Source organism: Python bivittatus, unplaced genomic scaffold (genome assembly GCF_059951505.1).
Source record: "Python bivittatus isolate LINGU-HERP-01145 unplaced genomic scaffold, Pbiv_v1 ctg000850_np1212, whole genome shotgun sequence".
Classification (NCBI taxonomy): Eukaryota; Metazoa; Chordata; class Lepidosauria; order Squamata; family Pythonidae; genus Python; species Python bivittatus.
In genome coordinates this window covers 41,288,087-41,313,553 of record NW_028277112.1, presented here as the reverse complement: position 1 = coordinate 41,313,553, position 25,467 = coordinate 41,288,087, and the positions used below count along the sequence as shown (strand labels likewise).

The 25,467-nt window shown below is 35.4% G+C and overlaps 1 protein-coding gene across 3 annotated transcripts in view; it reads left to right on the top strand.

The window, feature by feature from the left end:
- PIP5K1B (phosphatidylinositol-4-phosphate 5-kinase type 1 beta) overlaps positions 1-25,467 on the top strand; it is a 74,194-nt gene that overhangs the window by 19,123 nt on the left and 29,604 nt on the right. For all 3 annotated transcript variants that reach the window (XM_088130415.1, XM_088130416.1, XM_088130417.1), the window contains exons 2-7: positions 4,531-4,612; positions 8,075-8,143; positions 17,413-17,543; positions 20,185-20,302; positions 23,144-23,296; positions 25,154-25,453. In XM_088130415.1, the coding sequence (XP_087986541.1) occupies positions 8,075-8,143; positions 17,413-17,543; positions 20,185-20,302; positions 23,144-23,296; positions 25,154-25,453 (771 nt within the window). In that variant the 5' untranslated portion in view covers positions 4,531-4,612. The remainder of the gene's footprint in view (positions 1-4,530; positions 4,613-8,074; positions 8,144-17,412; positions 17,544-20,184; positions 20,303-23,143; positions 23,297-25,153; positions 25,454-25,467) is intronic.

The following is a 25,467-nucleotide window of genomic DNA, read 5'->3' as shown; positions in this document are numbered from 1 at the left end:
TAAAACATTTAGACAAGCTGGAATGTCAGTTGATGAGATTGTCTGAATCAAAAACACTTCACTAGTTACTGGGGAGGAAAATTAAACATTTATTAGTAGATCTGGAGCTGATAACATGGCCAGGCCAAAGCCATAAAGAAGTCTGATATTCTTGGTGACAATATAGAAAAAGGAGCTCCTTGTTCTACAAGGAGAAATGCAATTGGAACATGGAATATAAGAAATATAAACCAAAGAAAACATGACACTCTCATAGCAGAAATGAAGTGCACTAAATTGGACATTAGTGGACATAGGCAAATTGGAATAGGTTCACCTAAGTACATAATAATATTCAGGGCATGAGATTGTGCAAAATAATGGAGTGGAAAGAATATTCATAGAGAACATTGCTGACTACATGTTCAACTCCAACCCAGGAAACAACAGGATCATATCTACAGCATTAGAATTAGTGGATACCAATGAAGAAAAAATTACATTTGTATTTAACCATAATTGGTTCTCCTTTGAATAGGGCATTGTTATTTTAGTCTTTTCTTCCTGTACATGGAAACTAAAATATCACTTTAATCATGTGCTGCAATATTCCATGCTTATGATCATCACACATTTTCTCAACCTTTCCATTCAGTTGGGGAAGGAGCATTTCCTTAGTGACAGAGCACCTATTTTGCGTTACAAAAAACTAGATTCAGTCTGAATTAGTGCTTGAATCCTTGACGAACCATTGCCTTTTGGAACAAGTGATTTGGTTTGGACTAACGATAAGGTAGCTTTGTATATTCACATATGTTCTAGATTGGGAGAAAGCCAGCTAAGGGAGGTGTCTGATTCCTATCTTAAAATACAGAGAGTTTTTGTGTTTAATCATATCCTATCTTGCAGTACTCAGTTTCAGTTGGTGATGCTGAAGCCCAAGGTTATTACTTTTTATCTTTCTATCATTGTCTGTTGCCCTGTAGTCTTGGAGAAACACTTAGTTTTAGTACATAAAGTATAAATATCTTTTGCATTTTTAATATCTTTGCCCATCATAGAAATTGAGACCAGTAGGTCATTTCCTGGCAAAAGAAGATTTTGCAGTACAATGCTTGTTCAATGCTTTGGGCATGATTATGATTTATTTTATATAATTCTTTAAAATTGTATTTTTATTCTGATATTCACCGCTATTAAATAAGCCACATAATATTTAGAGGGAAGGCTAAGTCAAATGCCACTGTTAAAGAAGAAGCAAGTCCTTACTTGAACATTGTTTGCTTGAGAAATACAGTTTACAGATTTTGCACATTAAAGACTTTTTGTTGGCTGTACTCACCAATTATTCTTACTAATTATATAAAAACTTCCACTGGAAAAAAGTCTTGGTCATGAATAAATAAACAAGAATATTCTTTCTATATTTAGGTATCATTCCTTTCTGTTGAAACATGAGTTTGATTATTCATATGGATTCTTTAAATACAAAAGCTTTTAATGCTCTTAATAATTGCATGTGTGTAACCAATAATAGTTTTATCCTGTTTGCTAGATGGTATTTTATAGGATCTCAATTTGCATGTTATTAAATGGGTATGTGTCTGAGCAATCTGGTTCATAACTTATGAAATTCAGAACATACATCCAGAAGTTCATAACAGTCTCTATAGTACCACGGTTTTTAATAAATGCTTGTCTGAATAATGTCTCAAGTAGATCTTCATAAGTAGCTTGCCATATTCCATAACTATGGGAAATCCATTCTGGGCTTTAGTATTGCCCCCGTAATATATTTTTCACAATGTTTGTTTATACTGAACTTTTCAAAAAGGACTGGCTGGCATCATGCTGGGCAGCTCAAATACTGTGGCACTCCAGGAATGTCCCTTTGCTGTAATCAAAGAGGGCTGCACAGAAGTGACAAGAATTGGTGGACATGCATTCCAGCAGGAAAATGTATTCTCCAGTTGAACAGGAAAATGACCCACTGTGCTGGAGAAGATTAAGGGATCAAATTTGGAGGAAATGCACACTTAACAAATATAGAACTTCGTTGGTTTGAAGAGAGACAGTGTATTCCATCTGTCTTAAATGATAATGAGACTTTTTACACCTATTTGCTTAGAAGTAAAATCTTTTTCAAGTGGAGCTTGACTCTGGTGATGTCATGGACGCAACCATGCTGGTTTCTTGGCAATAGTATGCACATACTTGGCCACTTCCGCCTCCTAGTTCTTCCCTCTAGTTTAAGCTGCGGCCCTGGTGTTTCTCGATGCTCATATCCAAGTTCTGATCAAGCCTAATTCCACTTAGTTTTGAGTTCAGACAAGGTTTTCCAAGTGCTATCCCATGCTCAGGGTAGGAACAGTACTTTTAAGTGTTATCTTTGGTTCCTGATTCTTCAGAAGATAATGGGAAATGCAAACAACATTTATGAATACATAAGTGTTATATTAGAAAGCATTGTTTTTATGGCAGACTGCATCAAAAGTCATTTTTCCTTCAACCCACAAGGTGTTTTTCCACACACACACACGCGCGCGCATGATTTTTAAAAAATGGCAAGGGATGTTTCAAATTTGTCTTTTATGCTCTCCAGTTTGTTTTTCTGGGAATTGGGTATTGTCTGAGGTTGGGCTCAACATGGTAACCATTTTGTAATGTAAAGATCCATGACATGTTCTCAAAATTCCAAATGTGATATTTGACCAAAAAGGTTAGAGATCCCAGTTTTATTTAATTCAGTTTAACTTGTAAGCATAGTTGTTCTTCTGCTGAAGAAATCACTGCCTTCTATACCTTGGCAATATGACACCCACATTAAAAAAAAAAATTGAATTTTCTCCAAATAAATTGGGAACAAGCAAGCCTTTGTTGCACTCCAAATATTCATGAATATTCTTATTGGAAGAAAAGTTCAAGGCTATATTGTGCTTGATTTGGTTTAGTTATTTCAGGACAGCAATGAATTAATTTTTCTGAAGAGGTTCCTTTCAAGTTGGTATGCATAGGAATATGCTTTGACAACCAAGGGGAAAAACTGCATATAAATCCATCTCTGTGTAGGCAGAGAGCAAGGATAGATGAGAAAATCTATTTGTTGCATAAACAGCATGATTCTGTGATGAGGATACAAAGGCTCTCAAATTATCATACTGTCTAGAGTTTATGGAGACGCAGCATGGAAAGTCTGCTTTACAGCACTGGGGGACGATCCATTGCAGTTTAGAAACAAGGCATTCCCTAGTATTAGGCATTTACTAATACTAATATCTCCCATCATGGGATATTCTGTTGAAGAACATAGTGGCAGTGTGATGTGTTGAAAACTGCTATTAAGCATTAGGGAAAAAAAAACTTTTTCCCAAGGATTTATTTAGTGTCCAATGCAAATGGTTATATAAAAATTTCAAGAAATCTTATAAAGTGCTTGGTCATAACATGCTACTTGCTGGCTTTGCATTTAAAAATAGATTTATTTTCTTGGAGAACAGTTTCAGTAGTTAATTAATTAATTGCCTATTACATATTCCTAATCTATTATAGTGGAAAACAAATAGGGTTTTATGGCACCATAAAGACTAGATAATATAGTATGTGAATATTTATGTCCTAATTGGTTAAAGATACCACACAATTGTTTCCCATTATACTAATTAAATATTATCAGTGTTGCATTCCAGGATTATGTAAATTAAATGTTATCATAGCAAAAATGTCCAGGTACACGTTTATATGATAAAGTGGGATAACATCTTTAAATGTCATTATATTTATGCTATTTATAAGGTTACCATAGGAAAAAAATATTGAAAATAGGATTTATTTTGGAGCAGCCCTGTAATTAAGCACATAGTTTGTACAAAAGTTGCTTGCCACAAGGCTGAGATGCACTTCTCAGTCATTAGATCTTTCATTCTCCTCTTCCTCTCCATTTATTGAGAGGTGGGTAGATTCAGAGACTGGAAGCAGGTTACTACACACACACTCCTCTGGTTGAACAGTAAAACTGGCTGCATACATGATATCCACTTTATTGTCCAGTTAATGGAAGAGTGGATAGGAAATGAAGAATGTTTCCACTGTGTTTGCACGCAGTCCATTTTTCTCTTGGAAGCAAGATCTCAGAAGCTTGAGAGGTAAAGCTAAGATTTCACAACTGAGTCCTACCAGCCCCCTTTCAAAACATGCATGTTGTGCTGCTGTAATAATATACTGTATGTGTGTATAGTGAGCCTTCAGTATGAATGAGCTAACTAGCTTTATACAATACTTTCTTTCTATGTATCTTTCAGGCAGCCTCACATAGGTCTGCTGAAATAGATTCTCCTTCAATATGTTTTAGTAATGTTCTGCAATGTAACATGCATCTATTGTGTTCCATAAATGTGTTATAATTAGAATGATCATAAATAATTTGATATGTCATAACACATAAATGACTATATTTTTACACAAATATAGGACCCTATTGATTATTTCATTGTAATTCTGTGTAAATGTATTTTTTTAAACAATCCTGGTTAACAAAGTACTTTTTTTTAACAGTGTCCTGGAAAAATTGACAGCATCAATGAAAGGGCTGACTCCGTCTCTCAACTGCAGACTGTTTGTAACATAGCTAAGAAAGGTATGTTCATTCTAATATTAATGGTAACAATCTGCTACTACTTGTTGCTATAATTAGGCATACAATAAAAGTAGAAAAATATATTTGTGATTACAGGTAGTCCTTGCTTAATGACGGTAACTGGGACCAGAATTTCTGTTGCTAAGCGATGCAGTCATAAAGGGCAATGTCACGTGAATGACCTCATCACTGTGATGGCAGTCCCCATTGTCATTAAGTGAGGTTTGTGGGCCATTAAGTGAGGACATCACATGCCCATGACTTGCGACTTCCTGCTGGCTTTCAATAAGCAAAGTCAATGGGGAAGCCGGCAGAAAATTGCAAGTCCTGGTCACAACAAGCCTTTCCTTAGGTGGTGGGCAGGTGAGTGCTATGGAGTGTGGGTGGGCAGCAGGGGTGGGCACTGTAGCATGGTGTGAGTGTGGGTGGGCAGGGAAGTAGGCGCCATGGTGTGAGAGCAGGCAAGGGAGTGGGCTCTGTTTCATGTGAGTGCAGCCAGGTGGGCAGTTGCCCACCTGGAGCCCTCACTCAGCTTGCCACCCAGGGACTTCTCATGAGAAAAAGTGGCGGGAGCAGGAGCAACTTATGGGAATGACTTGTGACCTTCCCCGCCAGCTTCCCCATTGACTTTGGCTTGTGGGAAGCTGGTAGGAAAGGTTGCAAATAGCAATCATGTGACCGCGGGATGCTGTAACCGTCTTAAGTGAGAGCCAGTTGCCAAGCACCCAAATCATGATCACGTGACTGCAGACACACTGCAGCGGCCACAACTTTGAGGACTGGTTGTAAATCCCTGTCATTCAGTGCCAATGTAATTTTGAAGAGTCGCTGAACGAGTGATCACTAAGCGAGGACTACCAGTATGAAGAGTCTGGGCAGTTTCTAAAGAGCATCTTGTTGTTTAAGTTCATAGAGTTTAACATAGCTCTTTGAGTGACCAAAACAGTAGCTCAAAAATCTAAATAAGAAGGACATGCATCTTGACTAATGACATAACTGCCCAGAGTCACTTCTTCGTGAGATGGGCGGTATCTAAATTTGAAATATAAACAAACAAACAAGCATGTTTAATGTATGCATCAATCTGTTAACTAGCAGATTTCAATTCCGAAGAAGAGTTTAGTAAAGCAATATTTACAGCATGAACTGTGAACTTCCATCTTCTAAATGTTGTTTTGCAATCAGCTTGTAAAGCCAGATGAGATATTTAATGATCCTTCGTAAATTAAGATACTATCCATGTTATGTCCGTTATGTAGCAACTATATTAGCTTGCAGGCCCAATCCAGCATTTTGCTGACTGTTTTTTTAAAAAACTAAACATTTTGAGTCCAAGATAAGGGAAATGCAATCATATTCCGTACTGGTTTATCTGTATGTCAAGATATTTTAGGTTTTTCATTTTGTCTAGTGATGGTTGAGGCATGGCTGGTTGGGACACAGAAGCCAGATTTTTCTGTGGCCACTCTGGGATTTCAGAATTCCATACTTGTGTCTTTATGACCCCCTTCCTCCCTCCTCTTTGCTCCCCACTGAAATTTTTAAACTTTCTAATTAGTATTTATCTTGCTGGGCTTACTAATATTTTTCCTTTGTTTTATCTATCTTTTTTATTTGTGCATGTTCTATGCATAAAGAAGAATTACATTAAACATCTATTGTTGATTATACGTAATAAAGACTCTCTGATACGCCCATAAACATGAATTTTCTTCCAACACAGTACAGCAGAGGGAAACGCCCCCAGCATCCCTCTATAGCTACAGAATGGGAATGGTCCAACATGTTTTAAGGATCACTGGGAATACTGCATACAATTTATGTATAAAAACTCATCAGATGTTTAGTAGAGACTAGACACCCATCTGTCTGGGATGCTTTAATTTGGATTGCTGCACAGAGGGGATGGGACTGGGTGGCCTAAATGATACCTTCTCTGATTCTGTAGTTGTCCTCCATTAAGTTATAGATAGAACGGGTGTATGAATACTCATGTAAACTGTGAAGCCAAACGGGGCTGAACCTGTGGCTTCTAGCTATGCTAACCATATTGGGTTAGGATTATAATTGATCCATATAGTCTAGGGGGATATTAGGGTGAGTATAGTGATCATAAATAATGATGGCTGTCATTAATGATCAAGATAAAATAGAGTCACTGCTAGTAGTGAAAAATCTGTCTGTCCAGGTGGTGTTCGCTTTATTTTGGGTGAGATCATGCTTCTGTATAAACAAGTTTTTCCTATAAATGAGCTAAAGATAGCTCTTTATATGGCTTTGGTTGCTATGTAGTTGAACTCCTTTGTTGGAGAGAGATGGCTTGACTGCTATTACCCATGCTTCAGTAATGAGTGGATTAGGAATGCGTTGTTTATGGGACTTCCCTTGAAAAGCATTTGTTTGACTCACCATCACAGCAGCCACATTGTTTACTAGCCCTGGCTGTCCTGGGCATATTATCAGCCTGGTATTCAAAGAAGTACATTGGCTATTGATTTGTTTCCCGCCTGGTTAAGGATTGATTTTAGTGTTTAAAGTCTTAAAGGCACTGGGACTAATGTGTTTGAAGGATCACCTTTCACTACATGAATCTCCCAGCAATTAAGATCTTTATTACAGGCCCCTTTCTTGTTCTCTTAGTTACTATCTTTTAGGCATCAGATGAAGTCTTTCCAGGGTTGTTGTTATTGCTGTGTCTTTTAATAGCATTTAGAATATACAGTGGAACCTCGGGTCATGAACGCTTCTGTTAACGAACTTTTCGGGTTACGACCAGCTCGGGCTGCAAAATTTTGCTTCGGTTTGCGAACTCCGCCTCGGAGTACGAACAGGATACGCGGCCATTTTCCCTCCCGTGACACGGTCCGCGGCCATTTTTCCGCCCCTGACACGTGGTCCGCAGCCATTTTCCGCCCCTGACACGTGGTCCGCGGCCATTTTTCCACCCCTGACACGTGGTCCGTGGCCATTTTCCGCCCCTGACATGTGGTCCGTGGCCATTTTCCGCCCCTGACACGTGGTCCTAGGGAGGGGGACTCTCCTTCCAAGCAATAGCCGCCTCCCTGTCCTCCACGCCAGAACAGATTAACGGTAATTACATTGAACCTTATGGGGAAATTTGCTTCGGGTTGCGACCAATTCGAGTTGCAACCAGAGTCACGGAACGAATTAAGTTCGTAAACCGAGGTTCCACTGTACTGTGATGCATCCAGAGATAAAATTTGGCTTAGGAATTAAGGACTATCCAGAGAATGGGGGAATAGCAGCTAAGTCAACTTGTATCAATCCATAAAGCCCACTGCTTTAGCTGCATCACCACCTGATTATTGATTTTAAACTACTGGTTGTTTGTACATAGATGTGTTATATTTTATGTTTTATTTGATTTGACTGTTACCTTTCTTGAAAAGGTGGGATAAAACACCACAAATAAAATGCATTTGTGTTTTTAAATCTTTTCAGATGCAGACTATAGCTGAAAATGGAGATGCCTCTTCTGGAAAACAAAATGAGGAGAAAACGTATAAAAAGGTTTTTAAAGTTTCATATCACCTTAGAATTGTTCAGAATTGTTTTATTTTCTAGCAGCTTATATTGGAGCACTAGAATGGACTCTGTTCTCTTTTATGGTTCTTTGGACACAAGAAAATGTGTTTGGCTATATGGAAGACTACCACCATCCAGTTTATAGGCGGCAATTTTCCAGCCGCTACAGACAGAACCTTCTGGGACACGAGCCTGAAATCAATGCCTTTCGTCTTCTTTTCTGAAGAAGAAAATTAATCACTACACGCTCACTTCTGAGCTATGCCGCCTTCTTGTTGGAAAAAATTAAGAGTACTGCTGCGCTTTCTGGCACTGGTTGTTTGTGGTAGTTCTTTCTGATCCTGATTGCAGCCAAAAATAGTGCCAGACATGAGAGAGAGGAGAAGGAAAGAAACAGCCAAGGCAGAATTTTATATTTATTTCTTATGGCCATGAAAATATGAAGAGCTGTTTATCAAAGGAATGTCTTTGAGTTGTAGTTTAGATCTGATCTCTGACCTAAAAAGAAACACTTTTATTTAGTTTCTAGTCTCGTGTCGCATTACCAATTCATTATGGGCCATCTGACCCAATACAAACCTTTAACTTACCATGGTAAATGTTTTGTTAAAATGTCAGTGCTATTTATTTGAAGTTTTTCAGCCACTTTCTAGGGCTACACCCTCACAAAGTGATAGACAAGCAAGCATAAGAGTACTTCAAGGATCTACCCTGTAACATAGGTAGAGTTTCAGTTTTTCAAGTTTCAGTTGAAAGCAGTGCTGAAGAAATACAATACAAAATACTGGACTATGGCTATATTAAATGGATAGCTATATTAAATGGATGGCTATATTAAATCTAAATAACAATAATAATGTTAATTAGAAAGGAAATTTTATAGTTGCCATATATTACATGTATGAAAGAGATGAAAAGGATGAAAAATGTCATTAGAAAAACATATGGCTCTTAGGCACCAAACAAAGAATAGCCTTATATGGTATACTCATTCATGTTATATAATTACATTTGTAAAATGTGTTCCATTACAAGAATTAAAAAGAGAAGTTAAGCATATAAACCAGTAAATGCAGTTCAAATCTCAAAATAGTGATCCACAGGACTCTTAATGGTGAAATACTTGTTCAAATATAGAGAGATTAATTTTTTATATCATGATATAATTGATGGAGAATTATTCTTCTTGTAGTCTTTTGTAGCATCAAACTCATTTTGCAACTACGAAAGCATGCAATATCCATTTCCATTGTTATCCTGCTAGCTTTGTAGCCACTGGTATATAATTCAACAGCATACAAGCATTTACGAGATTTATAATATAATATAATATAATATAATATAATATAATATAATATAATATAATATAATATAATCTTGTAAATTTATAATCAAAACAAATTTAATATATGAAATTATTTCAGTCCAAAAGGCAGATGCCTTGATACATGACCACATCAACCAATGTTGCATTTTTAATATATATCCAAGAATTAGCTTAAGTGTTCAATACATGCCAAATAATATTTTTGCTCGCTGTAATTTTAAGTTTATAGAAATAAGACTTTTATATGCCAAAATAGTTGTCCATTGATATTTTTGTCTGAGACATTTCAACCCAATCCATGCCTCTCTATATTCTTGAACTTCCTATTGATGTATTCCAACAATAATTTATACATTGCTATTATTTTTTTAAAAAATAGGTTCAGTTCTCTAGTACTAGAAGGAATATTTACATTACATATCATAATCAACTGATTCTGTTAATTTAAAGTAGGAAAACTGAGCAGTCTTGTTTAGGATCAGAAGCTATGCAAAATTAATCCTGATTAGTATTTGGCTGGGAGACCCTCTAACCTATGTGCAAGACTGGGAAGTTCAAAAACATTCTGGAAGAATGCAGTGGCAAACCACTTATGGATTACTATCAAGAAAACTATGACATGAGCATAAAATCATCAGGACTCAACCTTGACTTAAATTACCAATCCAGACCACTTTCATCTTATAAGACATACCAGATACACCTATTCCTAGTTAGGACATATGGGCAAATTTCCAGTAATCAGAGATTTAGAAATTTAGAAAAAAAAAAGTTGTACCGTATGATATATACCTAAATTTGGAAAATTAAAACTTCCTTCTGTAATTGACAGAGCTTCCTAAATGGAAAGAAAAAGGCAGAAAGTATTTCCCCAATAAACCTCTAAAAATAGTGCATTTTAAGACTATATAAAGAAATGCCATGTATTGTATAAATTGTCCTGGCAAAACATTCATTTTTAAACAACTGGTTTTTTTTCTAAATTAATCAATTTATATGAAGCCTGGCTATTCAAGCCTGTGACTGTTTCTAATGACAGTGTATTAAATTCAGTTAATCACCTAGATATATTGCTGGGTATAAATGTTGGTATTTCCTTCTTCAAAAAAAAAATTGACTTGACAAATAGTAAATGTAGATCGGAATAGGCAAATATCTAATAGGGTATACTTGAAATGTGGAAAAAAGTGTAATAAGTTCAATATAGAACAGTCCTACACTGTTTTCTTCTACATTTCAAAAACTTGAAATACTTAGAATACTGTACCATAAGAAATAAACAAAAGTGAAGACTTTGCTATTTTGCTTTCTTCCTTTTCATGTCATGGGCACAAAGATAGGTTAGTAAAGTATGCTGTTATCTGCCATCTACTCTACAGAAAAATTGACGACAAGGCTGATTTTTAAGATATTTTTAAAATCACAGCAAACAATGGAAACAACAGTTAAATACATTTTTATAGCCTGCCTGACAAAACAGTCATAGAATGAAGGCCAGCAAAGAAAGAGTCAACAAAGTTTAATTCTCTGCCTATTAGTGTGAACTTTCTATACATTTTTTAATTGACATCCTGCCTGCAACATCAACAAACAAAGTAACTGTTTTTGCATTTGGCAATCTGAAAGCTCAGAAGTATAACACTGGTTTCTGTAATGAAGTTTAAAGGTGTGCACATTGCATACTTTTGCATTAAACAACTTGTCTGCATATGTAAACACAACACACAAGGGGCAACATTATGTTACAACTCATGTTGTTATGGTTCAGCTTAGCTTCTCTGTACCAAAGAATTTAAAAACTACAGTAAACATAACTTGAAACAAACTGTAATAAGTGCTTAATTGTCCCTCAATAATTCCCACTCATCTCATTATTTCAACTAAGTCCAGCCAGTGTCAGCAGGGTTGGAGTCTGTGTCTCTAATTTTATTAGTGAATGTACTCTCTATATTCCTGTGGCATGGAGAATGTTTTTTTTTAAAAAAAATCTTGGAATCTTGGAATATTTGAAGCAACATGGGATGAAATAATTATTTTATTTATTTGTTTATTAAATTTCTCCCTGCCCATCTCCCCCCAATGGGGGACTCTGGGCAGTTCACACAAAACATTAAAACCATAAATACATATAAATACATAAAACATACAAATTTAAAAAACATTACTAAAAAAAGAGAGAGTCCAAGAAGATAAAGGATCTGGGGCTGAAGACAGCAGGCCTCTATGGGGCTAGCCATCCCCACGCTTGAAGTATTCCTTCCCCACCCCAGCCCAAGTGGCAGAACCAGGTCTTCAAAGCCCTCCTGTGATGGAATGGAATTATGAAGGCCAGACTCAGGGAGAAAAACATTTTCTTTCATCTTCTGAGGCGCAAGGGAAAGATAAGAGGATGAGACTGGCACCTCCCTGAGGAATTCACAATGTTGTGGCTGACATTACTTGGGAGCTGGGGTTTCAATCTGGGAAGATTGATGTCAGGCCTAGCCCAAGGAACTCCAAGAAACCATGTAGATTCAGTCCAGCAATGTTTATTAGCTACAACCTCTAGCAAGAATCTTCCCAGACTGAAACCCCAGCTCCCAAGTAATGCCAGCCACAACATTGTGAATTCCTCAGGAAGGTGCCAGTCTCATCCTCTTATCTTTCCCTCGCGCCTCAGGAGATGAAAGAAAATGGTTTTCTCCCTGAGTCTGACCTTCATAATTCCATTTCATCACACCTCTGGAAGGCCAGGAGTGAGGGGGCCAATCTCACCTCCGGGGGCAGAATATTCCAGAGAGCGGGGGCTACCTCAGAGAAGGCCCGCCTTCTGGACCCTGCTAAGTGAAGTTCTCTTACTGTGGGGGTCCGAAGCATGCCGTCTCTGTGTGATCGGGTGGGACAGGTTGAAGTCATGGGGAAGAGGTGGTCCCTTAGGTAACCTGGTCCCATGCTATGTAGGGCTTTAAAGGTGATAACCAACACCTTGAATTGGACCTGGAAGCAGACTGGTACACAATGCAGCTTGCGGAGCAATGGCATTACATGGGACCTCCTTGGGGCTCCAAAAATAGCCCGCTATTCTGGACCAGCTGTAGCTTCCGTATACTCTTCAAGGGTAGCTCTATGTAGAGTGCATTGCAGTAATCTATCTGGGAGATAACATGGGCATGAGTGACTGTTGGAAGGGCATCCCGTTTTATCCCAAGTTCAAGAATATTTTGTTATAAGCTCAGATAACTTATAACATTCTGTACTCCAAATCTAAAGCTGTATTCTCTTCCATAGAATTGTTCATATTTGTTCCGGATTAATAACAATTTAAAGTTCATTTTAAACTTCTTGAATGTATTGTCTCTTCTAATTCTATCATAGTCTTGTAGCAGCAGCTCATTTCTAGTGATGAATATTGTTGACTTACTGTTAATTTAATGGCTTGCCCTGAGAGCCATTTCTAGGCTTCAGAGGATGATGTCTTCTTTGGAAGAAAGCTCCCTTTCACCACTGATAATCTTCCACCGTTGCAGCATATCCCACAGTTCAGCAAATATGATATAGTTGTGCACTCTTGTATAGCAGCTAATATTTGTTTAATCAAGTCTGTGTTTACTCTGTAAAGTTTAATGTGGCAAAGGAAGAGGTAATTACTTGGAAGTTCCAGTTCTGTAAATTAAAATTAACGCACTGAGTCAGTTTGTAGATTATTTTCTTGAAAACCTGCAGGGAAAAAAAACCCTGAATAACTGGGAAAGAAACTGATTTTAGCTTTTTTTCTCCAGATTTTTTTTCAATCTTCAAAAAGAATTTTTGGCCTAATTTTTCTGGGGTTCTGTCCCCAGAGTCACATTAATGAATATACAGGCATCTAAGCTTTGAAGTAAAATATGCATAAATCCAAATTTGCACTTTTAAAAATGGCTGACTAATTTTAAAGTGAGTTGGAGAATATTCAGAATATCAGTATGCAAACCTAAGAACAGTTTGGTTTACACAAAATATTGAGAACATGTAAATCTGTTACTTTTTCTTTTCTATGTTTTATGGTTATTGTAATGATTGTAATAAATTACTTGCTTACAGTACAGAAAATAGAAGACACTGAAGGATTAGGGTTGCCCAATCCTCCTTTACAAAAACTAATATTTTTATATCTACCTTAAGAATATTCCTTTTTCTTAAATGTTCCCTCCTCCAGCGTATAGCACTTCCTAAGGGTCTGCTTATGTTTTAGCTTCTTTTTAATTTATATAAAATTTCTTGTTACTCATTCTATAGTAATACCTCTGAGCAGTAACTGTATCATTTACAGAGGCTTTATTCTATTTTGAGAATACTGTATGTATGGAAAATGAACGGACTCATGGAAGTTTTTATTTTTGATTTGACATTTAATCATCCATAAAATAAAGCCTAATTATACAAATATGCATGAAATTTATTAGCATTTTCCATGCATTGTACTTCAGGAACTAATAGTAACCACAGTTTGTTGTGTTAAATCATGCAGTTCATTGATTTGGGCAAGTAAACCCATCAAATACAAGATGGTAGTTTTAAATTAAAAATTCATTTATTTATTTAAAAAAATTGTATAGCTGCCTATCTTAAACCAAACTCTGGGTGGCTTGCAACCCAGAATGCACAACAAATTCCAGAAACAATAAAGCCAGAAACAATAAGCAATATAAACCAGTTTTAAACCATGCTATAAATTTAGATTGATGACTTAAGACAAAATCCTTCATCTAATGAGATATCTCTGCATGTTACTGAAGATTTAGGGGATGATCTCTCTAAAATATAAATTCAGTGTACAAAAACCTAGCTTCTTGGGATTCTTTGTTGCCTTTTGAATAATGCACTGCAGAGTCACTTTTATGTGAGATGGGTAGCTATATAAATAAATAAAATAATAATAATGAGAGATAAAAGGTGCACTAACACTCATGATATGACTTCATCTCATAAAATAATGCTTACCATCCTTGATAACCACATTGTGAAGCTTGTTAGACTAGCAGTTTCATCATTGGGACACTACATTCTGTATATACTGATGTATAAGCCCATCTGTGGCTAAGACAACTCGTGAATTTTTATCCAAAATACCATGAAAAATATGGCACCTGCAGATAAGCCACCTGCATTTTTCATAGTATTTTGGTTAAAAAATTCAGGGTCTACTTATCTGCGGATAGGCTTATATATGAGTATATATGGGAAATACAGATACTTTTAAAAAATATTACTGTATTTTGTCACAGATAGGCCCATCCGCGTATAAACTGAACATTTTTTGGGGGGTGCATTTTTGCATCTAAAATTCTTGGCTAATCCACGAGTATATACAATATTTCCACACTGAATTAACTTCCCTGGTCTAGACACCAAATTATGTATCTTTGGGTTTGCATGGTTTCTCATCATCATGCCTAGTTTGCATACATGTTTTGTTGCAGGTTGATGAAATTGCAAAGATAACTAATATTTGGAAAAGCAAGGAAGAGTGTGATCTGCCTATCTATAGAAAGCAAACCTTTGAAGGCGAATACACTACTGCTACCACAGCACCATATTTTTGTGCAAATTAGAGATGCAGGGAATTCATCTAATTAGTTCAAGAGTTAATTTGTTTTGGTTTCTCTTATTTGACTCTTAATTTCTTGAAACAAAAATTAGTTTGTTGTAGTTAGTTCTTTGTAACTGGTTTCAGAGAAAGAAGCCTTAGTGTCTAAGCCAGTCTGGACTTAGTTATAGTGACGTTCAATTTCAGTAAAATAAGAAAAATGTGCTGACACATCTTGGACAAGAATTTCAAGAGTTGACTCATATGTAGGAAGGCCTTAACTGACATTGTTTTAAAGGTCACACAATGGTTACTTATTATATTTAGGATGATAGCAAGCATACATTTAAGTATTTATTCCTTACTTTATTTCCAGTTCTATTTCTATATTTTAGATAGAAATAGTTTGCATGTTCAGATTCAGTAGTCACTGACTTCTATAATTAAATGGGTAATTGCATATAAAAATTTTTATTTCATGACAAGAAGATACCACTTAGTATAACTACTTTTTTGTTTTTCAGTAGATGAACAAAACTCTATTCATTTCATGAAACAGACTACGTTTATCCACTGAATGTGGTCTTCAGAATTTACTGTAAGAAGGCAGAGGCACCTGCTTATTTCATGAAGAGTGGATCCTTTTTCTCCACTTAATACAGCCATTAAATAAGAACATGTTTGAGTTGATACTGTGGTGGTTCTTTCACAAACAGAGCAAAACATGTTGATTTGAACAAAATGGAAGGAACAGTACTGTATTGTCTATTTCACATAAACATGCCATCCACATGCCGAGATCATGCAATTTATAAGTTTGGTTATTTTTAATTAATAGCACAGTCATCTGTCAATATATTGTTTTTCAGTTTAAAATACATTAAAATTAGATTGTGCCTTTTTTAAAAAATAAAACTACTCTGCCACTGGAAACATTGAATCTCATCAGTTAAGTCTCCGCAACCAGCACATAATAGAAGCCTTAATATATTATCTTCTGTAAAGTTCCTTTAATGTGATTGTAGTTGCACAAAAGCAGCAGTTGGTGGCTCTGCCCTTTGTTTCTTATAAAAGTTCAATAAAATCAGACTAGACTAAGAGAGACAGAGAAATGTCTGCCCTCTTAGTCTTTGCATTTGGGCTTCTGACTGTGTTTCTAGAGTTTTATGATTCTGACCTGCCAGAAGTCCTCTGCAATCTAATTAACTAAGTGAATAATTTTAATTTTGTTGGCTTTGAGTAAAGAAGACTCTGCCAGATGCTTGCCATGTTAGTTTCAAAAATTTAGAATAAAATCTGATAGAGTCTATATTAGTCTGAATAGTGAGGCTGCTGAAGAACGTATATACTCATCTAGTAAAGAACATAATTGTTATCTGTCATTTAGAGCTTTCTGTAGATAGACATTTTTCAGGAGATTTGTAGGAATTCTGCCTTCTGTCTCTCTTTTAAAAAGCCATCATCATTGCATTCTTAATTGCATCATATTTTGAAAATCATCCAGACATGAAAAGTCACTTTTTAAAAGTAAGCTTCGTATATTGATTTTCCTGCTTGTCTCACAAAAATACAATAACTGGCTGTTTTCCTTTTCCCTTGAGTGATGACTTGCTTGGCCCATTAACTGCATTGTTCATTGGGACCCTCAGTACAGCTTCACTGTAGCATTTTAGCACAGGTAGTATTTACTTTCCTTACAAGTTATCCAGCCATTATATTTGTGGTAATCATTGGATTGCACAGATGACAATGATGCCATGTCAGCTGATTCTTCTCATTAGAAGCTAGAGTTCATTCTTCTGCCTTGACCATTCTTCTGTGGCCTGCATAACATTATGGCTGCATGCATCTTCCTAAACTACAGGCTCTGAGCTCCCAGCAGTTGGGCAGGAATGGGGAGAAAGGGAAAAGAAAAGGAAGAGACAAAGTTAGGAGTATACTAATTGGAAAAATAAGGGAGTTCTTTTTGCCTTTTTCATCACTTGCTAAAATTATATAATTTATGGGAGCTGTGAGAATTGGAGAGCACTCTGAAGATTTCCAGAGTTCTTCCTTTCTGTTGTAAACCATCTGCTGTAAAAAGGGCGAGTGCAGGCAGAAGAATGCTCATTTTTTCCCCTCACTACTAGGCAGCTTTTGAGGTATGAACTTTCTTTTTATAGAGTATGCAACTTAGTTTCAAATAATGCTTTTTAATCTTTCTGGTAGACGTGTATGTTGTTCTGAGATCATTTGTCTCAAAATCTGAGAAATGTTCTATTTGTTTTATAGGTAGAGAAAGCCAGGACATTGAAATATTCTTAGAGTTTATGGAAAGTGGTTACAAAAAACCATATATTGCAAGATGACAATTTTAAAAATAATATATATTTGTTTTTGCAGACTGCATCCTCAGCTATCAAAGGTGCCATACAACTGGGAATAGGATACACAGTGGGTAACCTTACATCTAAGCCAGACAGAGATGTACTTATGCAAGATTTCTATGTAGTCGAAAGTGTATTTCTTCCCAGGTAAAGGATGAGTTAATTATTTTTTATTTTCCAGGATATTCTGTACCAGATTTGTTGGTTCCAGTGATAACCAGTCTTCCTTCCAAACTGCTAAGGAGAATGGATATACATGTTTCTTGTACTCACCTCCCAAAATCAAAACAAAATCTGTGAGATTTGGCTGAAATTTCACTGATCTTTCTGGGAATGTATAGATTTTTGTACTGTCCACTTGAACAACTTTGTCACTATTATGTTAGGTATTGCTCACTTCCAGAATAAACTGAAATTAATTATTAAATATGGAATAATACATTGCATTATGTATTAATGCCAGACAAGATTGTTTTATGAATATGCCATTTATAGTAATAGATGAAAGGCAGAAGTTAAGTTCATGTACAATTAAAGTTTATTCTGAGAAATAAGGAGATGGTATTTAGATGACACAGTTATCACACTGATGTTATGTGTATGCATGTAGAGTGTCATCCTTGCTTTTCTAAATAGTCAGAATCTGTTTTGACTAAGAAGAGTAATAGGGGATATTAAATGAGAGCAGAGTATCAACAGTTTCAATGCTGCCTCTTTGCGTTTGAGGGAAATGACAGGAGTTTTATGGTGTGAAGTACCCACATGACAAGATAGTAAAAAGATATTTTTCTTGATATTTGCAGTCAGTTCTTTGTGCATTGAATGGAGCTCTATCTCTGTGCATGTTTGTGGAGAGTATATTATTTCACATTATTTATATTTTTGAATTAATATGTTAATTCTAAAGACTGTTGTTTAATTCCAAAGAAAATGTAATGTAGGTTTCAAGTAAATGGCATTTATAAGTGTAGATATTTAGTGCATCAACTGGTAGTCAGTGTGACACAAAAGTGTGACAGTACTTGCTTTAGTCTTGGTTAGCATCATAACTTTCCTTCAGTGTGGCTTTTAAGTGATTCTTCTTCCTGGAGAAGTTTGATAGATTAATTCAGGAAATTGCTTTCCCCTCCTGATTGGAGAAGATAGGCAAAATCTAGCAACAGAAGGAATAATTAGGCATCCTTGTAATAAAATATGAAATTACACTCTGGGGGTTGAACAACGGGTACTGCATTCAGTGTTCCTACTCCTAAAAGGCTTTTTCCAAGCAGATTTTGATAAATAGTAGTTTTTGAAATCAGTCACCTGCAGATGTAAAACATTCAACAGGTCAAATAACTTAAAATAATTATTGAATAGTTGGACTTGCATAACTGTTGGGCTTGTGTTGAAAGGTGAGATTCCAAATGTGTTTCTAATTGGAGTGCCAGTACAGAGACATCTGGATTTCCTACAGGAAAGTAACATTAAACGACAAGAGTTAATCATAAAAATATAGTGTGTTTCACATTTTGTACTCTTGGGGTGATTTATAGGTAGATATTTCATTAGTCTCTTTATTGTGAAGCCAGTATGAACTCAGTGAATAGCTAAAAGATGCTTATTCTCTCAGTCCTTTGTTCAAAGATTGCAGTCTTCCCTTTACAAATGTCTGTTGCTCTGTGAGACAATATAAGCACTGTTAACATTCTAGGAAGGTAGTATAATGCAGCCTTGCAGTTCTTGATGCCAGAATTCAAACCTAAGTTGATCTTGTGGACTGACACTTGGATTTGCTTACTTTCTGGGTATAAGAGTTTATGATTCTAAATGCAACTTTTGGAACAAAAAAGTAGGGTTTCAGAGCAGTTCAGAGAAGCAGTTAAATCTTTTAAGACAACTTTTAAGATGTCACATATCAAGCTAAACCAGAACATGATTTGTTTGCTTTTGACTTTCTGGGATTTTTGAGCCCATTTTGCTTAAAAGAAAAATAACAACCAGCCATACATAACATGAAATAAAACAAAAATGGTACTGCATTAATGCTGTTATGTATGGAGTCTTTTGTAGAGTATTCCTATGACATTTGCACCAGTATGCATATGAAGTTAAAAAGTTGCCATTTTAAAAAGTTAATTACCACTTGGTGGCAACTTTTGGGGAGGCTTTAGAAGCCACACTCCTGGCCTTGAGAGGGCATAGGTCTGTTAGGTAATACAGGCTGTGAAATTTCATTATGTTGTTCAGTTCTTTTCAGCAAGAACAGGAAAGATAAGTTTAAAAATAAAAGACAATAATTAATCCCATTAAAAACATTCATAAGCAATTAAAGACAGTCAGAACCAGAACTGATGTAAAAACAGAATGAAGAATGAATTCAGCTTGATGCATTTCAGGATATTTCTACAGTATACAGACATGGTTGAAAAAGGACTGATCCTCTTTTATTCTTCTGACCTCTACTGTATAGATTGTAATGAAGTACAGAAAGTATTTCACTGAGAAATATTACTGGGATGCTGATGTTAATAATTAACATCTGATGATGATGTTAGATTACTGGTAAACAATACAATCCTGTACATCTTAAAAGGCATTGGTTTTCTTCAAAAGAATATTGGATGAAAAGAATTCAAAAATATAATAAATCTTCATATTCTGTTATGTTAGTACATTCTTGATTTGTTCCAGCTGTTGACTGAAGAGTCTGAAAATGCTCCTATTTTTAATAAAATTCAAGTTAAGATGTATATAATATATATGCATATGCATATGTATGATATTTTAAATTTCTCTTTCAACTCAGTGAAGGAAGCAATCTGACTCCTGCTCATCATTATCCAGACTTTAGATTTAAGACCTATGCTCCTCTAGCTTTCCGTTACTTCAGAGAACTTTTTGGTATTAAGCCTGATGACTACTTGGTAAGAATTTATTCCTTTTTTCCCCCAAAAAAGTATAGGGAATGTAAGAGCTCTTTCTGCTTCTGAACCAGTGACTGTCAATTACTCTGATTTGTGATTGGGTTGAGCATTGTTCTTGGTGTGACCTCACTTTACAGTGAAGAGAATTGTTCAATATTATTTATTAGTTTTGGTTTGATTCACACACCAAATTCCACTCATCTGTGTATCTGTTTTTTATGCGGGGTGGACAGCACTAAGAATAATTCCTTAGTAAGTATAGTCTTCAGCAGTACTTTCAGATTGGGTCAGGCAAAGATCCACACATTATCAAGAATTTTTGAGATGCATACATTTAAGTCTTGGTTAACCATTTCCATTTTCAGCTTTTAATAGCTTGTCCTAAAATTGTACGTGTTAATTGATAGTTCACCAGCTGAAGTGTGGCTGCTGCTCAACTCATTATTTCTACTAGAAATACTGTAATTGAAGTTAAATACCCCTGTGGATTTTGCTGATTGAATTTTAGTGAGGAGACGTAATTCATTAATTTCCATATAATTGTCTAACAATGTGCATAAATACTGTATGTGCTTCCTTATGTGGAAACATAACCTTCACCTAGAACATTAAGCAACCTATAGAATGGCCCTCCAAATATGCATGGAGCAAGAAGTAATGCAGATGGAACCATGTGTAAGATTCCTATTGAGCAGCTTATTCTGAATAGCTGCAAGAGCTATAGTATATTTCAATATTGCATTGTGCTTGCAGCTCAGCCCTGTGTAGAACTTTTCTCTTTTGTACTTAATATGGCACTTAATAAATAGTGTACTGTAAGATTCAAAACCTGTCAAAACGATAAAAAAGCTGTTTCATTGCCAGTTAAGTTACTGCTGGCAAAACCTCTGAATTTCATCTTTCCCAAGATATTTCATCTTTATCATATTCTTTTTATTAACATTCAAGGTTACAACAATAGAAGAAAAACATAATGCATCATTAAGTAATATAAATATACTATGTTAAGTGCATTAATAGGAAAAATAAACATCTGTTTGCAGTGCTAAAACATAGCAATTTAATAGTATGTGACAAGAAGGAAAGAGGTTTCAAAGTGCTGAGCTTGCATATTCCTCTCTTCCCCTTTTGCCTCCTATGTAACCAGCAGGAAGAATGAATCCATTTTTAGCTTTACCATATGCCTAATTTATAATTACATGTAACTGAGGAATTTCAGATTAAAAGAAATTCTAGGCTGTTAAGCCAATAACAAAAGTTTCTTCTTGACTTCTTTAGGATCAGTTCATGGTTTATTTTTCATCATGATTCTTGCTTCATATGTAATAAGAAGCTAGGAATCTGCCAAAATAAGGTTCCACTTAATTGATCTTTTATCTTTAAGAAGAAGCAATGCACAACAATGCAATATTGCATGTGCAGATATTTTTGGCAGAGCACAGTGCAAAAAAAAAAAAAGAGTAATATTTATTCAATCCAGACCAATTAAAAATCAGTGCTTAAACTACATTTATGGCACATATTAACATATCTGAGCCTCTTTGATTCTGTTCTTAAGGAGAATTTCCCTAACTATTCAGTATTGGCAGGTGTACACTTTATATGTTGACTGTAGAATTCAATTTTTGATCATGTCTTTTGATTTTTCATTGTGCTTCCTTTTTTATCTGCCACTTAATAGTTCCCCTTCACTTTTCATAAAATGTGTACACCTGGAGAATATGCAATTTATTAAAGAGAAATAATATTCATATAGAAATGTTATCTTGTGAGAAGCTGACTTCTTCCTAGCTTCACGGTCTATCAAACTCGTACTATGAAATGAACAAATCTCTAGATAAAGGAACTATAATAACAGTTTTCAGATCTGAATACCTAAATGGCCATTTTGATTACTGAGAACACACTTTAAAATATGTTAGGAAATATTCATAATTAGGAATACTGTTTTATATTCCAAGAATATAAATCAGCTAAAACTGAGCAAATTGGAAGTTCAGAGAGTGTTGAAACCATGATATACTCATTATTACTTTCTTTTATTGTTTCACATTAACCTGGATTCTTTATGAAGGTTAATCTATTTATTCTTAAGTTATGCCACCTCAAATGTTTATATTGATTTAATTTCTGTTGAAGTATATTTGTCTTTTACAAAACTGCAAATGAGAAAAAATAGGACTAATCTGGGTTTTCACAGCATCATACACAGAGAATGGAATCTCTGTTCTTAACCACAAATAAACCTCAAAAACATAGATTTGAAATGTAACTGAAGATAATAACCTATTTGCCCCCAAATGTATTAGTTAATTCCAGTTTGTCACATTGTTAGATTTTCAGTGCAAAGCCTTTACATTTTGACTCACATGATTAACCAGTTTTTAATAGACCAGTGCTGCATATATTCTACTGCAGCAAAAAGGAATTATGCAAGAAAATATATATATATATATATATATATATATATATATATATATATATAAAATATAAATATATATATATATATAAAGCTTTTTGCATATCTCAGTAAATCATGCAAAAAGGTCCTAAAGAAGAAAAGCCTGCTAGGGAGGCCTTTTCAGTCAGCACCAATAACACTTTAGAAGAAACTTAAATGCTAGTTGGGCAGAAGTAGCACACCATGTCATGGAGAAGAATTTGTTACTGTTTCATTTTTTTTAATTAGACCTGCTTTTCTGACACAGTTGAGTAATCTGGAGTGTTTTAAAGACCTTGGTTCACAAAGGTTTCTTTGGCCTCCTTTCATAAAGTACAAAAAAAACACCTTCTATACTTCCATCCCCCAGAATGGCATTAAATTTCTGTTTGTGTATTCAGTATTCAATTTGCAGTGAACCGCTAATAGAATTATCCAATCCTGGTGCCAGTGGATCCTTGTTCTTTGTCACTAGTGATGATGAATTCATAATCAAAACGGTTCAACACAAAGAAGCAGAATTCCTTCAGAAGCTGTTGCCTGGCTACTACATGGTAAAGATATACAAGTCCTTTTTTAATTTGGTTTCTTTTTCTGTATATATTTGGGTGTGCATGTTTAATTACCTTGTTCAACTCTTGCATGTGTGTTCTTCTGAATTTTAAAAATTTCCTCTAAATTTTCCCTCTAAATTTGTCCTCCTATCTTAGTGCATATAAGAACTGGGTAAAATTAAAAATTAAAACTGAGGTTAATAGGCAAACATTCTTTAATAAGTGGGATGATTGATCATGATACTGATAGGTCACATGTTGTACAATACTCCATTGCATCCTGTTTCATTGTATTGTATGTGCATTGATAAAGTATTTTGCATCATAACAGAGCACATTATTTTTGGCTTAGTATAACTTTTATTTTCTCTGTTTCAAAGCTTAACACAGTTTCCTTGCTTGTTCAGTTTTTCAGTATGAAAAATCTTTTTATGAACCAAAAATTGATGCCAATGTTGTGCTCAATGCAGATTGAAAGCTCAAAACTGGTCTACAGGAACCTATATAAAATTTGCTTAATGGCTGTCTTAGATATAGTTAAATATAACATGAGTAGCTATATTAAATTCCATTCTTGCTAAATGAATTTGCCTTTAAATAAGGATTCAAAGCTAATTGGAAATTCTGGTATAAGAGGGGAGATGAGGTTATTGTTCATTGTAATTAATATCACTGTCCAAGTAATATACTTAGCCACATTTAAGATGGAATTTGTTCTTGTGAAGGGAATATGTGATCCTCAAGCCCTTTTTATTCTCTTAGAATAGCCCAATCTTCTTGGAACAGCCAAACCCTAAGGAGTTAGAAGCAAGTCCAACAGTCTTCAGCAGGGCATATTCCAGGAATGAGGAGAAAACATGTTGTTTACTCCAGTCTTCTAAGCTTTGAGAGTGTTGCTCTCCTTGCAAGTCCTTTCTGGGCAGGTTTAGCAATTTGATGCAAAACTATGAAGTTTTGTTTTGTTTTGTTTTTAAAAGCATCGGATTTGTCTTTCAAAGAAGGAGTAATGTGCCTGAGGGCAGAAGGCTCCTATATAAAACTCTGACCTCTCTGCTTACTCTGCAGAGAGAATTAGATGGAGAGGAAGGGAGGAGAGCTATGAAGAGGAAATTATAAGAGTGGGGAGGGGGATTTGCAGGCAGGAAGGGAAAGAGAAGATGGACTGTGATTGTTATCTCAGGGTGGCTGCCTGAAGACAGCGTGCCAGAAGCAATTTACATCCAGTGTTTTGCAAGCGGTAGTATTTTAAAAGCAGTTTAAAAGAAGCTAATTTAAGGCAAGGAACTTCCTGTTTTCTTTTTCTCTCCCCTGCCCCCCTTGGGTGAATGAGAGTGGCTGTTTTAAGAATGAAACCCAGATTTAATGAATTATGCAAAAGTAAGCAAAGCTCATCATTCCCGTTAAAAAAATGGTTTTAAATGCTATCGTGGGAGATTTTTTTATTTATTTCCAATGAAATGATTTCATTTTATAAAGTTATACGGTTCTCTTATTGTGTGAACTGATATATAGATTAGAATTAAATTATTAAAAGGGGTATATTTATTTTTAGTCCAACCCTTACACACAATCATTAATTTTATTTGAAGACGTTGCAGAGATTTAATTTATCATTTTAGTAGGCATGGTACTGCAAAGTTTGAGAAACCTCCCTTAGTCCTAAAGAGTTGAAATCACCTGACTGAAGTTTAAACTCTTTGAACTAGCATATGAAAATGATTAAGTGATAGGTCTAAACATAACTTGTTGAAGTAGAACTGTTTTGCCTGTCTATATTTACTTCTTTGTAGAATTCTGATCTGGAATATATTGTATTGCAAATGTTCACTGATACTTTTTGTGTTTGTTTCTTTTAAGAATCTCAACCAGAATCCAAGGACACTCTTACCCAAATTTTATGGCCTGTATTGTGTTCAATCGGGGGGTATTAATATCAGGATAGTTGTGATGAACAATGTTCTGCCTCGAGCACTGAAAATGCATTACAACTATGACTTGAAAGGCTCTACATACAAAAGAAGAGCATCCAGAAAGGAACGAGAGAAGTCTAACCCCACGTTTAAAGACTTGGATTTTTTGCAAGATTTGCACGAAGGATTATATTTTGACTCGGAAACCTATAGCGCACTGATGAAAACACTACAAAGGGATTGCCGAGTAAGTGAAATGTT